Source organism: Suncus etruscus, chromosome 12 (assembly GCF_024139225.1).
Source record: "Suncus etruscus isolate mSunEtr1 chromosome 12, mSunEtr1.pri.cur, whole genome shotgun sequence".
Lineage (NCBI taxonomy): Eukaryota > Metazoa > Chordata > Mammalia > Eulipotyphla > Soricidae > Suncus > Suncus etruscus.
In genome coordinates, this window is record NC_064859.1 from 66,799,637 (window position 1) to 66,818,125 (window position 18,489).

Below are 18,489 nucleotides of genomic sequence, written 5' to 3' on the forward strand. Positions count from 1 at the left end.
AGGAAAATATGGATGAGTGTGCTTCCAGTTATAATTGGAACTAGATGAAAGTGAAGAAACTGTAGGCAAATATCTCCACTAAGTTAAGAGGAGATTGTGCAGGAGTTAAAGTACATGCTCTGCATTCAGCCTATTCTGCTTTAATCCTTTGAATCACTGTGTATTGCTGCTAAGGCCCTGGAGCTACACCCAAGTAGCCTTAGTAGACAATAGGGCCCAGGCAGAATGCATCCTCAGTCTCCTGAGCACTCCTTGAAATTTTTCCCTCCCAAAATTCTTCCCAAAAAACCCTCCCAAAATTCTTCAACAAATAAGTCTCTTGTTTTTTTTTTGTTTGTTTTGTTTTGTTTTGTTTTGTTTTGGGGCCACACCCAGTGGTGCTCAGGGGTTACTCCTGGCTGTCTGCTCAGAAATAGCTCCTGGCAGGCACGGGGGACCATATGGGACACCGGGATTCAAACCAACCACCTTTGGTCCTGGATCGGCTGCTTGCAAGGCAAACGCCACTGTGCTATCTCTCCGGGCCCATAAGTCTCTTGTTTTAACTCTTTCTTCATCTTTGACTGATGTATCACCAGCCCTTAGTCTGTATGTCCAAGGAACCATGCAGGTAAGTGTTGCTGCTCTACAGGAGCAATTTGCCATGACCCTCACCTTGCCCTTGTAGTTGTATTTCTGAACTTTGCTCAGATACTAAAGAGAAAATATATTAGAGTCATCTATGAATAATCTCCAAGTATTTTAGTAAGCCATATATTCAATTTTTATTTTCAAAATAGTCTGCCTAGGAACATACCCTTGGGGAGATTTGTGTGTGACCAGCTGCCATCATCAATATTCTGAAAATCTTTCTTGAGAGTATTTTACAATAGTATAAATGCTGTTCCCCAGGGTTGGCAGACCATGAGAGGGAAAAATATTTGTGATAGACTTCAATCTTTAAAATAATTGATATTCTAAGTAACTATCAACTTTTGAGACCATCCCTGAGTTATTCAGAGGATTTCAGTGAGAAGGGCTGAGTACTTTCCTTATCTTCATTCTTCTCTTGTTTTTCAATCCATCAGTCTCTCCACTTTGAGTGACACCTCTCTATATTTAGGTTTCCAGTCCAGCCATTTGTACATATAAGTCAAACCTTACTTAACCTTATCATATCTGACCTTATCATAAACACTAAATGCTTGCCAGACCTTCTCACAACCCATATGCACACAGTTTGTTCTCCTTACCTACATGTGTACAAATCTGATCTTTTCTATTCCCACAACTGCATACTTGATTCTCTTGACCACATGCATGCAAAGTCTGCTTCTAAAATTTTAACATGCACATCTTACTTCTTTTGACCTGGATACATGCACATACAACTCTCCTGAAAGCTTATATGTACATATACCTTTAAACACCTACATGCATGTGGGATCTTGATATCGCCATATTGATGTCTAAAGCATCTGAGCTCCCATGTTCAAGTTGGCCTCGGTGAGCCTCTCCTAGTTCTCTCAACCACTTGGTTTGATGGGGATGATCTCTCACATTCATACTATTGATTCCTCTGGAAGAGCAAACTTAAAATCTAACCATTCCACCAGTCTCTGGGCTGTCCTTAACCTGGAAACTGCAGTATCTATAACCTGGAGTGTTGTTAAAACTCTAAGCCATTCTCCTCTGCTATCCTAGAGTTTTCCTTTGTATGGCAAGTAATACAATTGCAAAACACATGGTGCCAGAGTGGTACTGAACACGCCTTTCTTTCAGAAAATAACTCAAATCCTGCTGTTTTTCCAGTAATTTTCTTAGGGATATAAGTACTGCTACCATTCTGTTATATTTATGGACCATTTCTTGGTTGTCTTCCTCTTATCATGTAAGAATTATATTCCTTATGCATCCTGACTGTCATAAAGGACAGGGCTTTAGCTTGTTAACGTCACAGGAGACCAGAGCAGTGTCTCTCACTGTAAGTGTTTCATGCAAATCTAAGTATACAGAAATAGCTCCTGGCAGGCTTGGGGGACCATATGGGATGCCGGGAATCGAACGCAGGTTAGTCTTGGTTCAGCTGCTTGCGAAGCAAATGCCCTACCACGGTGCTATCTCTCCAGCACCTATAATATGAATTTTTTAAGTGCTTGAAAAATAATAAGTTGACTATTTAAAAGAGTAACATAACTAAGGATCAGGGATGTGACCTTGTGGTAAAGTTGACACCTTGCAGTGTGAGGCACTGGGATAGAATATTGAAACTATCCCACCTTCCAAAAAATGACATAACTGAGACTTTCCACTAACTTGCATTGCAAACTTCCCTAATGGTAAAAAAAGAAACGTTTTCAGGCAAATTCAAGCATTCTATTTTGAAACTAATTACAGAAAATTTGCATCTTAGTTTTAATCTGTCCACAAATTATATTAAATGAGAGTATAATATATAAGTATATGAAGGATTGGATTTGATAAATTTGTTAATTTATTAAAATTGTCCAGGAACCTGGGGCTGAAGAGGTGGCACAGAGCGGTAAGGCATCTGCCTTGTCGGTGCTAGCCTAGGACCACCGCAGTTCGACCTGCATCCATATGGTCCCCCAAGCCAGGAGCGATTTCTGAGCACATAGCCAGGAATAAACCCTGAGTGTCACCGGATGTGGCCCAAACAAACAAACAAAAATGTCTAGGAACTAGATGCTAAAAATGTTTAACAAATTTATTAAATGCGGCAGAAAATGTATTAAAAAACATGAAGTAAGTCTTAGGATTTGTGTGTCACTGCAAAATATGGTTGTCTACTTGATATGTTTGTGGTAATTTACACTTAAATTAATAAAACAAATCAAAATGTAAATCAGTTTCTTGGTCATTGTAGCCTCATCAAGTGCTCAGTAGATACATATGACTTTCAAGCTCTTATTTGAATAGTGCAAATCAAGAAAATTCTGAACAGGGACCAGAGTGATAGCACAGTGATAGGGCATTTGCTTACATGTGGCAGATCCAGGATGGACCCGATTCGATCCCTGGTGTCCCATATGGTCTCCCTAGCTAGGAGTGATTTCTGAGTGCAAAGCCAGGAGTAACCCCTGAGCGTCACTGGGTGCCCCCCCCAAAAAAAAAGAAAAAAGAAAGTAAATTCCAAACATTTCAGAAATTTCTGTTGGACAGTCCTGTGGGTCTCACTTTACAAGGACAAAGTGAATTTTTATTTGGGTTCTTATAAAGTATTTCACTGATTCTTTTATTCTTTTCTTTGGTTTTTTTTTTTTTGGTTGGGGCCACACCCTTTGATGCTCAGGGGTTACTCCTGGCTATGCACTCAGAAATCGCTCCTGGCTTGGGGAACCATATGGGACATTAGGGGATCAAACCTCCGTTCATCCTGGGTCAGCAGTGCGCAAGGCAAGCATCCTACTGCTGTGCCACCCCTTTGGCCTTTGATTCTTTTATTCTTAAAAATATCAGACAAAAGTGGAATTTGTTTCTCTTTATATTATACAATACTCTAATTTACTTTGGAGGTAGATAAGCTAACATCATCTCCTAATTATGCTGAGAACTATTAAGCTTCTCTAAGAGACTTTTAAAGGTAGAAAACTGGAATGAATTCCCTTAATCTGGGTACATACACTTTCCTGCAACAGAAAAATAGAGTGGATAGAATGTGAGTTTCCTTGAATGAAAACTCCAGAATGACCAAACATGACAATTTGGGATAAATGTTGAGAGTCATTCAACTGATACTTACAAGCTTTTCTTCACCTTGCACTTTCCTCATTCTCCTCCACTATCAGATGCTGTGGTCCCTCAGTGTCTTCCAGTCAAAAGCAAGGCTGAAGAGAAGGATTCTCACTCCCAAATTGACAGGGAAAAATGCCCTACAAAATCCTTGCAAATAATTTCCCAAAGGGAGGATCTACTTTATTTCCAATTTTGCTCATTTTGCTCTGGGGAGTTATAAATTAGTGAAGTGTTTACTGGGATAAAACTCAAATTTACAATTATAAGACCATGTCGCTTAGTTCTTACTGGGCAAACATTTCCACCCTGAGCTCTGTACCAATGTACAGTTCCTCTCAAGTGAATGGGAGGTCATTTTTTGGAATTGCTCAAGAGGATTGGAATGAAGTAAAAATGGAACCTGAATTCTAGAATTAAGGAGAAGCCATGTTTAACTAGATGCAATAGACTGAGAGAATCCATACTGTTTTATGGGATCAACTAACTTTGACCCCTGCCTTAGCAACACAAATAGCAATAAATATATAGACATATATGTGTAGACATAATTATATGTAGTATATCTAAGAATAAGTAAAAATTTAATCTAGAGTTTTGAATATTATAATAAAATATTTTAAAAGACATTAAATGGGGTGTAAATAATATTACATGGGGTGTATAATAAAATATTTTACAAATGGTGGGAGGAAGTACATTTGGGACATTGGTGATGGGAATGTTGCACTGGTGAAAGGTCTTTATTTTTATATATATAAAAAAACAATGTGAATAAATGAGAGAAGTGGAAAGCCTGTCTGGATCCTCACATCTTAATTCCTTCCACCAAAAGCAAATGGGGCTATCTTCTTGGGTAAAGAAAAAAAAAGATTTTACATGCATCAAGTATTCTATCTTATTAAGAAAAACAACAAACCTAGAACATAAAGAAATAAAATATATTCTAATAATGATTTTTTGGGGGCTTGGGTCTATACCCAGTTACCCTTAGGGGTTAATCTTGGCTCTTCACTCAGAAATCACTCCTGGCATGCTCAGGGGACCTTTGGGGTTGCCAAAGATCAAACCTGGGTTAGCTGCATGCAAGGCAAATGCTCTACTTGCTATGCTATCATTACATCCCCTCTCATAATGATTTTAAAGTAGTTTATATAGAATATGTCATTTTACTTCTGATGTAATGCTATAAAAATTTTCATGTGTTTAGAAATTATCTGTGCCATTTGGCACTTTCTTATGTCTATATTAAATGATTCATCATTTACAAAAAAGAGACAGAATGTGAAGAAATATTTTACAAGAAAAACCTGCCTGATGCCTTACCAAGTTCACCAAGTTTATCACAATGACAAAACCCTAAAACCTCCAAAACCATATTTGATCCTCAAAAGAAGAATTCTTGACTCTAAGTTCCGGTGCATCACAGCCATTACCAATTGTTTTAAATGGGTTCACACATGAATTGTTACAATGGCCAGGCAAATCCTATTAGCCAGAAAATAAAAATAGGGTAGGTGGGAAATAAAATAAGAAGTGAATGTTCTTCACAACTGCCTTGTTTTCCTGCAGAGAGGGTTCTGAGTAGAATTCCATAGACAACGTAATGGAAAAAGAAGTTCTAGAAGTCTAGACAGACCTACAATGTTTTTACAATAACTTAAGTTATTGTGCTTCATATCTGATTGTGAATTGGGAATCATGCCACATAACATTTCATTGAGTTTGGATGAAAATGAGTGATAAAATGCACAGTGCATGAGTTTCATTTCCATCAGTAACTTAAATAGAGATTTAAGGCAGGCTCTCAATGCAAATCCTACTCTCAGCACCACTGGGACCCAGTGCTGATAAGATTTTCCTGACTATTCCCATATTTAATCTTGACCTCAGACTGGATCCAGACAAGCTATTTGACTGACAAGTGGCTGTACCTGCTAGGGTGGCCACAGACGGTACTACTCTTGTTAAGGAAAGGAGCCTGGAAATCTCTTGATTTCCAGAATCACTTCCCGTGTCTGAGCAGGGTGTGTGATTTTCAGTTTTACATCCAATTTTCCTTACTCCATTCTCTCACCTCTGCTCCAAGCACTGATCCCTTTGCAATCCTAAGTGTTCCCTATAAGAACTTTATGTCTAGCCACCTTTCCTCTATAGGTGTTATCTAGCCCACAGTTTAAAGTCCTGCCTTAAGGCCAAATCTTTGCCTGCATGTCCTACAGAACATGCCTTTATAAGATCCTGGTGTTCTGGCCATCTGAACCTCTGCCTTGCAGGTGTTTTGCTCTTCTCTCTATATATCTGGGAATGAATGCCTCTTATTGATGTGCAGGCCTGTGCTAGCTATCAATTGCAAGGCCAACTTGGATCATCTTACAGGCTGTGTGGGTACCACACAGCTTCAAGATACCTTCCTGCTTCGATCTTCTTCATTCCATATGTGCATTTTTGATCTTGACCACTGTGACCTTCTGAAATGCTTTCAAATAGGTTCCTATATGAATTGTTACATCAATCCTTTATCGTCAAAACGCTGTCTTTCCTCCAGAACTGATGCTGATATGTTTTAAAAAGAAATGAATAAAACAGCTGGATTTGTGGTTTTCCTGAAAACTAGCTTAATGGTTGGTGCCTACACCCAGAAGCCTAGAGAGCTTAGTGAATTTTTCTCTCATAAACAGCAACATTATGTGATGAGCAGAATGATGGCTGTGGAATGGGTAGGTGGAACATCGCAAAGATGGGTATTAAATGACACACACAGACCAAACTTGTGACAATGTGATGTTAAGGGCAAACCACTCTAATGTGAACACATACACAGTACATACAAATAGCACACATATGGCATTCACACATTGTATCAACATGTCAGGATGGAATCAAAGTAGAGTTCTGCTTTGGAATAATTTCCCCAGGGTTTCTACCAAGTGTAATAATAACAATATATTTTTGGTTTCTACTTTTTCCTTTTTTAATTAAGGAACTAGATTTAAACTCCTTCAAAACTAGAGACTCAAGATTGTTAAATGAGTCAAACTTTAGTTATTTGAAGGATGTAATTGTTGACTTAATGTTCACATTATCCTTTGAATTCTGCCTAATTTTCCACAAGTCAAAAAGAATACAAATTCCCAAGTTAAAAAGAACTATGGAAGTTAGAATGTCAACACCGTAGAAACTCATACTTAATTTTCAGTATGATCTGAAATGTAGGCTGTAGCACTCAGAGTCACTGGTAAGGATAGTGAGACACAGGAGATGTCAATTATACAGGTGCTGGGTGGGCACACCCTAGACTTGATTTTGCACAAAGAATCTTTCATAGAGAACAATGTTGTCCCCTCACCCTAGCTCTCAGAAGTTACTCCTGGCTCTGCACTCAGAAATCACTCTTGGCAGGCTTATAGGACCATAGGGGATGCCAGAGATTAAACCTGGATTAACCACATGAAATGCAAATGCCCTACCCACTGTGCTCTCACTCTGGTCTTTGAACAGTGTCTTTTTGATGATTAAACCCAAGCTTTCTACCTTCTTCTATTATCAGGCTCTTATTTTTTCACTCTAAAAATTTTAGGGGGCCACACTTGGCAGTATTAGGGTTACTCTTGACTCTACTATACTCAGGAATCACTCCTGTCAGGCTCAGGGTTCTGAGATGCTGGAGATAGAATTCTCATGGACCATGTGCAAGACAAAATGACCTATCCACTGTGCACACTGAATTTTATTTTAATCTGTGTCAAACCTTGGAATATAGAGGCCCTACACTAATGAAAATGAAACAACCCTAAACTGGAATTCAAATCTTGCTAAAGTGCTCCAGTAATGTTCTAACAAAGCACAGATAACTTTATAAAGTGATTTTAAGTGCTTTGTCTTATTTTCTGTTTTATTAGTTTGTGTGAAGATGTGAAACTAAAGCAATTTAAAATACAACTATAATAGTAAATGTGTATATTAAATATACAAATATGAGTTAGAGAAATAGCTCAATGGGCTGAAATCATACTTTGCATACAGGAAGCCTGGCTCAGTTCCCTGAACCACATGGTTCCTCAATCACTGCCAGGAGCAACCTTCAAGTATAGTGCTGGCATTTCTGAGCATGATCCAAGAACAAACACGAGCACACACACACACACACACACACACACACACACACACACACAAACACACACACATCTAGATATATGTAACTTCTACTTCATGAATTGACTCTACTACCAGGACAAGGGAAGGGAGAAGGAGATTCCCAACTTACTTAGAGTTAAACAAACAAACATCCGAAGAAACTTGTCAGGATAGCTTGTGTCTAGTATATTTTTCTCCAGAGAAGCATGCAAGCCTCTGTAGTAGGACTTCAGGAGACTTGGGAAAGTGACCCCTGATGCATATGGTTAGTATGTTTTTGTATAATCATTCTTGTTTGTATGCACTGGTTAGACATCCTCAAAAATTTTTTACCTAGAAGCTCTATACTTCACATTATTTCCTTATTGACCTCATTTTAAAGCAACCCTACTTATGAAAAACAATTAACATTTATTTGTAGTATGCTAAATTTCTTAGGGAATTTTAGAAATGTTGTGGTACCAACTTTAGAAATTCTTCATACATGCTGAAATATAAATGGGCATGTGGATTAGGTTCTTGCCAGGGCCTGATGTCCAAAGTGCATTTAAGTAGAATGTGGAAAATGCGTGTGAAGTCTTGTATACTTGGCTGTGATGCACTACATGGTAGAGCTTTCATTGGACTAGATTCCACACGTGAGTGATTGAAAATGCTGCAGGACTTCTTGATTGAGAGTTTCAGAAATATATAGTGAATGTGTTTATGTGGTTATAATAGAAACATCAGATCTTGAAAAACTATAATCCTGAAAGGTTGTTTTACTTGATCTTGGTCAAAAGGCTGAGAGTAGATCTCAAAGGGATGTTTTGAAAAAGTACTATGGTATGTGAGAAAGACTCTTAGTTTGACTTTTACCGCTGACACTTATTGACCACAGGGTCTTGCAGAACCCCTGTCACTTGCCTAAGTTTCTATATTCATAGTTCTCAGATCTCTTCTCACTGAAGCTGCATACTGTTGATTCATAATGACTTTGTAGTTGTCATGTGTATTCAGTAGAATCCATAGTGGATTATGTATTATGGTAGGTCTCCTAAGTATTAGGTAAATCTAAACTGTCTGTTTAGTGCTACTGTGGCCAAATGCATGATATGGGCACCTTAGGAGCCTGGGTCATTGTTAGAACTCACAGATACTTAAACCTATGTCAATCACCACCCCTCCACTATACATACACCCCTGGATACTCTCTCAGTCTCCTGCAAGTTGCATAGCAAAGTGATGTTTGTAACTGAAAGAAAGGTGTCAGTGGTCACATTCTTAGAAGTAAACATGGAGTCTGAAAGATGGCTTAGTCACTTAAAAATCACCCGAGTATGCTAGCGTGCATGAGTTTAATCCCCACCTGGGTATGTACTGAGGTGATTCCAACAGCTTCATAGTCTAGTTTTCCTCAATAAAGAAAAACGGTAAAAAGAGAATCTTTTATTCTTGTTATTTTCTCTTGAGAGAGACCAGATCTGCACAATAATTCTATCCTACAGGGATAAATAGATTTATACAGAGGGCATAACACCCTTTGGAGAGCAAAACAGATTGTCAACAAGGGCAAAAGACCTGAGTTGGGCCAGTCATTCACAGAGTTGTGAAGATTTACTCTTGTGAACTGTGAAGGAAAAATGACTAAGATAAGGATTGTTTCTAAGTGTGTAGGGAAAATGGATGGCTTTCTTGCACACTACACAAGTTATATGTATCATTATGTGGCTGCCTGCATTATTCTCTTATATGGAAAAAAGAAGTCTTATCATACATTAAATTTTATTTAATTGATTTAAGTTCATATAAAATAAATATAATAAAGTTTAAAATATTTTATAAGTGGCTAAATGTTATATTTTTTTTTTTGCTTTGCTTTGCAGTGCAGAAGATGCAAACCAGGGCCTCACAAATGCTAGGAAAATTCTCTATCATTGAATTACATCTCTGGTCTGCATTTCCCCTCTATTTTCATGAAAAAATACTTAAGATGTATGTGTAATTACTACAGGACATAGAAGAGTAACTTCTGAAAGAATATATAACGAAAAGTTAATCTGCCCATCCAACCCCATGGAGATGAAATTAAAGTTCAGACATTAGGAAGTAAAGAGAGAGAAGTGGTCTACAAGTCCTTTTCTTTAAAGAGTCAACTTAAAGACAGGAATGATGTTATTATAAAATAAATATATGAATAATAAGGAAGCACTTAAACTTGGCCATAAAAAGTATAACTGGAAGCCAATTTGGGGCTCATATTTAGAGTTAATTGCCTCTGATTGAAGCCAGTTTTGATTTGGCTTAAATTGGTTACTGAAATGGCTAAACCACCTACATCATGCCCCTGTCTACAACTGATTATGCATTTTGAAAAATAAAAAGGGATTTATTGCTGGTAGAATAAAATTTTAACATTGTTTAAATCTTTCACACAGCTACATTCAGGCAATCTTTGCAAGCAATATTTTGAAAAGAAACTCCTCTTCAAAATCAGAGTTCACCATTAGGCAAAGTTTTCACCAAAAAAAATGAGCTCCAGAGTTTGCATGATATTCATGAACATGTTATGCTTTAATACATTTTGAGTTTACATATTGTACATAATTAAACAAGTTACTGATTTTTATTAGGATCACCCCACATATGTTGTCCTGGCTAGGAACTGAGCAAGGTCTTCTCTGGAGTTTAAGAGGTCTAAAAATCCAAGACCTAGAGTTTATATGACAAAACTCATAGTCTATCCTTGACCAAGATGTCATGTTAATGAAAAACTACCAAAATTGTGTCAGAATGACAACAGGAACATTCCAAGAAAATTCTATGTTACCTGATACATAGAGAGAGAAAAAAATTGAGGTAATTGAGACCCACTTTTAAAAGCATCTTTATAATTCTGAGATTAGAAAATCAAAGTGAACAGTGTGCCTTTCTTACTCACAATCAGGAAAGAGGCTGCCAGGGAGACTAACCAAAACTTAGTATTATAAAGAAAATTCTATGGAAAAGAGAACATGCATGAATTATTCTAATGAATGCTGTGTGAATCTTAAAAAGATTAATTCATGCCCTTATGCACAGGAATGCTATTCAACAGATTTTTGTAACTCAGACAAAAAGTAATAGATGAGGTATATCATTGATTAAAAAATGAAAGGAGAAAAATTATAATCTATGGCTTCTGCAATGTAAGTCATCAAGTAAAATGGTCATGTATATTATAGTTCTCATATTGAATTTAATTGGCCTTTAATTGAATCATCTAATTTGAAATCTTCATTAAGAAAAACAGAATATTTCAGAAAATTTGTCAAGATTTCCCAAACAAGTCCATGAAAATGAGATTCTTTGATAGCAAAAGCAAGTTGAGAAAGGAGTCTGGCTTTAAGGCAGGGAGATACAGTTCTCCCTCATAGAATAGGTTGGTGGAGTGAAGGATTGTCTGGACATGGCCCTTCCTGCAGGTGTGAAAGGAAAGTCTCTCATTTGAAGGTGCTGATGGTGGGGACCATCACCCACCTAGTCCTTCCTAAAGAAGCAAGAGAAGAAGAAAGGTGCTATGCTGACTCTGGAGAAGAAACAGTTTTTTGGAACCTAGGATCAACTTAAACAACTAAGCTCTAAGTCAAGGGAAGTAAAGCAATGAAAACTAGCCCTTGAAAAAAACTACTCTGGCTTCTGAGGGTTTGAGACATTAGCCACATAGAAGCAGTGTTAGAAGGAAGTCATGCAAAGTGCATTTAGTTGTTTCTAGTTGGCCTGTTGGAAGTGAAGAATGCCAAACTTTTGCCCAGTAATTCTCATCAAGAAAGTCAAAGAAATGCTGCCATATTCAGATGTGTTGGCTAAGTTCCAAGTGCCGTTAATCACGTTTTGACCATGAGGGAAGTAGAGTTTCAAGCCATGAATAAAGTTGCCTTAAACAAGTGGGTTGAGTTGTTCTTGCTAATTATGTCCATTTTGAGGTTCTATAAGCTACTTTGTCCAGACTGCCAAGTTGTTAAATAAGAGGATGCCCTCCAGGTGTTTAAACTCCACGAAGAAAACTCCAAGAGTCTTGTGACGAAAAGGCTAGTTCAGGAGGTCACTGAACATGAGCAGGTGATCTATGGCACTAGGGCCTTGGACAGGGATCCTGTAAAAAATGACATGGTGTGAAACAGAACCCTATAATCTGAGATAACGCTGAGTAACTACTGTGATGGGATAGATATGAGGGATAAGATTTTTTTGGAAAGGAAACAAATGCCAATTAAAAATAGCATTTTCTCTACATTGGTAATAAAATAATCTCCAAATAAAATGAAAGCCAACTAATTTGACCTGATATTTATAACTTTTCAGGGATTTAGCAAGACTCTTTGGTTGTCATCATAGTGTGGAAGTACTTTTCAGCTCTTGACCTCCTCCTTTAAATATGCCTGGATAGCGGCCTGACTAGAATACTGAATATTGCATTACAGTTTCGATAACTTGTACCCACTTCCTCCAAATCCTGTCTAGGAACTGAATATGGTTTAATGTCTGTATGCATATGTGTAGAAGCACACAAAAGAGAAAAGGCAGGTAGTATTTATGTAGGTGAAGTTTTATGCTTAAGACTCTAGAACAATTTCAGTCTCAGAAGAGGAGAGGGCTCAAATAATTGAAGAAACTTGTGTGCCATTTGATAATGCTGAATACTCAAATTAGTGAACTATCATTGTTCTAAAGAAATCTTACAGCTGTGGCCAAATGTATTCAAGAAATGACCTCTGATCATGCTAATTTTATGTCATCAGTGCTATTTAAATATCTGTATTTTAAATATTCAAATTACCTACCACCTTTAACGGTATTTCTTTTTAGTATTTCTTTTTAGTTTTTGAGTGGTAGTCATTTCCTAGAATTTTGAATCATTGTAGTCTGTCCCTTTCATGGGCATACATCTTTGAGGAGAAAACACTTATGCTTGAGAAACTCAAGAGAGAAAGGCTAAAGAAAATGGAGGGGGGTGGCAAAAGTAATATGAATTGTTCCTAAAGTGACAAATTATGAGGACCCATCCTATGTGCTACACCGAGGTGCTGATTTGTCTTGGAGATTCCTGAAAGATCCTTTCTTTCCAAACAACACAGCCTTTTTGGTAAATGACTAAGTGTATTGACCTTTAAAAGCATTATTTTTTTTTATAAAATCTTACTTGAGTTCTTGAGAGCTGGTGGCCAGCATACTTCGAATGCTTTTGTCAGCCAGAGGGCAGCCCGACAGACTGTAAGACAGGCCAGAAGACTGGGTGAGTGGACCCCAACCAGCTAACTCCCAAACAAACACAACAAAACATTGAAATCAAAAGGTTTAATGCAGAAAGCAATGGGGGCAAGTGCTGTATATTGACTTTTTTTTTTGATTTTGTATAATTCACTCTGAGTAAGTCCTCATATACATTTCTTTTTTTTAAATTCATGTCTATTGCTGAACAATTTAAAAACCAGATGTTTTCATTCTCTGCTTTAAATGTTGTTTTTTTTTTTATAAAGACTCTCCCAAATTTAGTTAGTTCATTGAAAATAAAAGACATTATACAACACACACATTAGCATGCTCTTAGAGGTCAACATAGAGCACTTAGAGGGCTGACACATAATCCAACAGTTTACTCTGACAGCATTGTTGAGGTAAGCTGAAAACAATAAATTGAGAAGACAGATCCACCATGAGAAAATGAAGTCACACCTTCTATGAGAGGCGTAATTACCAGTCACATGACCACTCCCATCACACCTGGGTGTTGGACATCTGCCACCAAACAAAAACAGAAACAGCCAAAATAGTAAGTATGTTTTTTTAAAAAAAAAAAAAACTTTAAATTTTTTTCATTGTTTCCAGTTTAGCTGCAATGTCTGCAAGTGGGTTAGGCACCCTCAATAAAAGCTGCACAATGCACAGGGTTGAATGAAAATGCATCTCCACACTACAGAGCATCCTAGCACAAGCAGGCCCACAGCTGGCTCCTTGCTCTGTGGAACTGGCAGTTTGAGACATCTCTAGGCTGCGAATGTCACATGCTCAAACGGCAAGGCATGTACAGACCCGGGTTTTAGATATAAGCCAAAGAAAGGGGCAGATAAGAAGAGCGACAGTTTCACCTCCCATCATGCTTACGTTATTAGGTCCTTTTTGCTCTCCTTGCACTGCGGGTATTTGGGTTTGGGGCTTGGAATGGTCACTTCTCCTGGGTACCTTCTTTCTTCCAGAGCTTCCTGGAAAGGATCCAAGTCTTCTGGCTGTAGAAAAAACACACCTTCAGGGTCACAGAGATGACAATTCTAACAGATCAAGATAGAACCTAGAGGAAGGTGGTTGCCTCTGCCTTTCCTACCATCTTCAAACAACCACATCTTTCAAATAGAGACCAAATGAAATGTTGAAATGCAAACTGATTGTTGAAAATGTAAAATGAACTTTGTTCAAAGAAACTATCAACTGCTCTAGATTTACAAACTTGGGGTCACCTGTCAATAGGCACTATATCCCCTATTCTCACAGAAAAGGCAGAAAATAGTCTGGCCTTGACATTCAGAAAGACTATGCCATCCCATTCAATGTTCAATAAATACCTTAATATTCCTCATTTAATGTTCAATAAAATCAGAGCCCAAATATATACTTTTCCAATACTGACCAGCAGGTTAAAATTATATACAAACATATTTTCGAGTGCTATTTTGCCAATGACTGGTGTTTTACAAATTTATATTTTATTTTTCTAAAAAATAGAAGACCATCTTATATTAATGTCATCATTTTAAATGATTCCATTCTTATGCAGCTTTCCTTTAATATAGAATGTAGCTACTTTTAATAAATGGGTTTGTCTACAGTAACTGAGAAATTCCTGTAGATGGCAATGTTCAGCAAATATGTTTCATAAATACAGAAGAGACAGTAGGTTTTACTTCTGTGCTAGTCCATATGATGAAAATAGTCCCGTCGATTTATGAGGGCTTAATTTTAATTAAAATAAATTCAGGGACTCAACTACCATGCCTTATTTGGTAGGACTGATTTAACACTGCAGGAGAGAAAAAAAATCCTTTGGAATTTAGCTTGCCACTCAGATTCTATTCTCTTTTACAATGCCTGGATACTTAAATCAATTTGAAGAATAAAGATAATAGGCTTTAAGATGTAATGGCCTTATAAACAGGTTCCTTCCCTGCCAATTCTCACAAATAGACAATGTTTCCTTTCCACTCCACCCCCACCTCCCAATTTCTGTAGACACCATTGCTATTACTTTGATGGTTATCTCCCTATTGTATGTTATCTAAAAGATTTTCATTTTTCAATGAATAAAGAAAATGTCATAAATTTCAGATTTGAACACTAAAAAAAAATCTTAATAAAGAATAAGTTTTCCTGTACTTCTTAACCTAAAGAATACTGTAACTATTTTTTTTCTTTTTTGGTTTTTCGGGCCATACCCGTTTGATGCTCAGTGGTTACTCCTAGCTAAGCACTCAGAAATTGCCCCTGGCTTGGGGGACCATATGGGACGCAGGGGGATTGAACCATGGTCCTTCCTTGGCTAGTGCTTGCAAGGCAGACACCTTACCTCTAGCGCCACCTCGCCAGTCCCTACTATAACTATTTTAATAATATCTAAAATTAACAATTGTAACTACTTCAAAGTTGACACAGGCTTTTAGAAATACTGTCCACAAAATCTTAGATGACTACTATACAATGATTTATTTGCTCAAGTCTGAAGTATGCTTTTCTGAGTATTTGGGGGTTTTTTATTTTATTTTGGGGGGCCACCCTGGGAGGTACTCCTGGTTTTGTGCTCAAGGATCACTGCTGGTGGTTCTCAGAGGATTTCTGTGGTACCTGGTATGAACAAGGATTGTTGGCTACATATAAAGGCAAGTGCCAGAATTTCTTTACTATCTTTTCAGCTCACAATTTAGGATTCCTTTTGAAGAAAAACACTGCCTTTAACTTGAGGGGGTTTAACTATTCACTAGCACATAGGTAACTATTTAAGTACTTAAGTCACCAGTTATACTTCTCTACTTATAAAGAAAATCCTTCATTAGATCAATATGTCAATTAAAAAAAAATAAACCAGTTTTCTATTTATACATTTTCTTAGCAAAATCATTTTTAACAAAATATTCTTGTTAGAAAATGAAACTTTTCATTTAATAGAGCCTGTGGTCTGTTCCACTCAAATTAATGTCAATCACAAATATCCCCAGGGCCAAGAGAATTGTATTCTAAGCCTTCATAAACCAAAGATCATATTTAAAAAAAATAATCTTAGCTTAGAGTGTGTACCCAAGACTTTGTCTCCCACTGACACCCCAACTCTAATTCTGAATCCATAGGGGTAAGTTTGATGAAAAGGACATACAGTAATCTCTTTGGAATCCTCCTCATCTACCCTCCGCGGTTTCATTTTGGTGTAGTCTACAGGCAAGTCCCAGCAGTCCCCTTCACTCATCTGGAAACATCGATTGTTCATCACCGCCTGCTGCTGCGGGGACATAGGCTCCAGAGGGGTCAAAATTGGGCAGCAGCCCTCACGCGGTCTTTGCTTATTCATGCTGAGGTCCAGGGTTCCATTCTCATCCACCTCCATGTCAGGGTTCTGTGGACAGAAAGATTTGGTAACTACAAGGCTCGTTTCCCAAACCATTGCCCCTGCTGCCAGTGCATATTCCTTCACTGCTCTCTCATGCAATAGACTGCCAAGGTGAACAGAAAAGGCCTTTCAATTTGTTTTTGCCTTCCCATGCTTAGCTGTTTCTGAATAGTGCATGCATGCATCCATCAAATCTATCTATGTGTCTGTCTGTCTGTCTGTCTGTCTGTCTATCTATCTATCTATCTATCTATCTATCTATCTATCTATCTATCTATCTATCTATCTATCTCTGTCTATCTATCTATCCATCTATCTATCCATCCATCCATTCACCCACCGACCCACTCATCTATCTATCCAACTCTCATTTACCTATCATCCAGCTGTATTTACCCCTCAAATAAATTTGTTTTTGGAAATAAATCTAAGCAGAAAAAAATTAAACAAGTGCCTAATTTCCATTCTTTTTTAATTCAAGTATCTTTTATGTGATCAGAAATGTGTGTATACAAAATATATATAAACCATATGCTTTAAAATGAAAGCATACATAAAAATTATACTTTGGTTTTAATGCTGCAAGACTGCAGTAAGACTGCAAGACAAAGAGGAGGACTATTAGAGGGAAATGGGGGGAAGAGAGAAGAATTTGAATCTGCTTTCTGAAATAAAAAAAAAAAAAAGAAACCAAACCCTTGAGTTTCCATGTCTGCACATGGCCAGCTGCATACTCACTCTGTTCTCAAAAGAGATGTAAACCAAGCAAGCAGTGAGAAATTATGAGTACACTGGCTATGCAGTTGAAAAGCTGGAAATCTCTGGAGGAGATGGCAGGCCAAGTCCTCCCCCTGCCAAATCCACGCCTTCTGCACCAATCACCCACAATCACCAATTTGCTATTGGTCTTGACTCCCCTCCTCTGTGACTTTCTGCAGAAACACCAATCTGACCAAAACTTCAGATATGCAGTTATATGGGCTGATATCATCAGAATTTTTTTTGGAGCCACACCCAGTGACCAGGGTTACTCCTGGCTATGCGCTCAGAAATCCCTCCTGGCTTGGGGGACCAATTGGGATGCCGGGGGATCAAACCGTAGCTGGTCTTAGGCTAGTGCGCACAAGGCAGATGCCTTACTGCTTGTGCCACCGCTTCAGCCCCTCAACAGAAATTCTTTTGGAGTAAAAGTGGGCACCTTCCCCATGCCTTCTCTTACATCTGAAAACCTGGAGCCAAGACCATGCTCACACAGTCGCCATGTTTTCACCCTGCCAGCTCCATAGTCTTATTCTGTTCTTTAAAGAGATGTAAACCAAGCTGTAAAAAATTATAGGTACACTGGCCAAACAGAGAATAGCTAGAAATCTCTAGAGGAGAGTGTGGGCCAAGTTCCTGTTCTGCCAAAGCCACACCTGCTGCACCCATCACTTACAACCACCAATTTGCCAATGTTCTATTTACTTCCCTTGTGGTTCTCTGCAGACACCAATCTGACTAAAACACCAGGTATGCTGGTATAGGGGGTGATGTCACCAAGACTTTTTTAGAGTGAGTGTGAGTACCCTCACATTCATATTTCCAGGAGCCCTGGTAGATGAAAGGAGTTGTCACAAAACTGCAGTTATCAACCACAGAACTTGGACTTCCTAGACCTCATGACCACATTTTGCTACAACTCCATTTTTGTTTGACACTTTCACCACCCTAGAAACACACCAATTTAGATACGATTGTGTATCTGAAGTCACCTAATGTTCAGAAACGAATTAACGGAATGGTCAAGCTAGCAACAAGGGTTTACTAATCATTCTGATAATGACTTAATGACCTCAGTGAAGATACAATAATTTTCTCAAATGTATTTGTTGCTGCTATTTTTGCTCCTTTTCCCCCTTTCTTTCTTTTCTTTATTAATAATTTCACTCCCACTTATCTGGAAACAAATGTATTCTGATCAGCTGTCAACTATGTGATGCATGCTCTTTAAATAAAGTAAATTAAATTTAAAA

General features: G+C 37.9%; 1 protein-coding gene across 11 annotated transcripts in view; it reads right to left on the bottom strand.

The window, feature by feature from the left end:
- Positions 1-18,489, bottom strand: part of MYT1L (myelin transcription factor 1 like) — a 476,191-nt gene that overhangs the window by 76,083 nt on the left and 381,619 nt on the right. For all 11 annotated transcript variants that reach the window (XM_049784897.1, XM_049784892.1, XM_049784887.1 and 8 more), the window contains 3 exons: positions 16,247-16,483; positions 13,993-14,114; positions 13,031-13,099 (listed from right to left, as the gene is read on the bottom strand). In XM_049784897.1, coding sequence (XP_049640854.1) covers positions 13,031-13,099; positions 13,993-14,114; positions 16,247-16,483 — 428 coding nt within the window. The remainder of the gene's footprint in view (positions 1-13,030; positions 13,100-13,992; positions 14,115-16,246; positions 16,484-18,489) is intronic.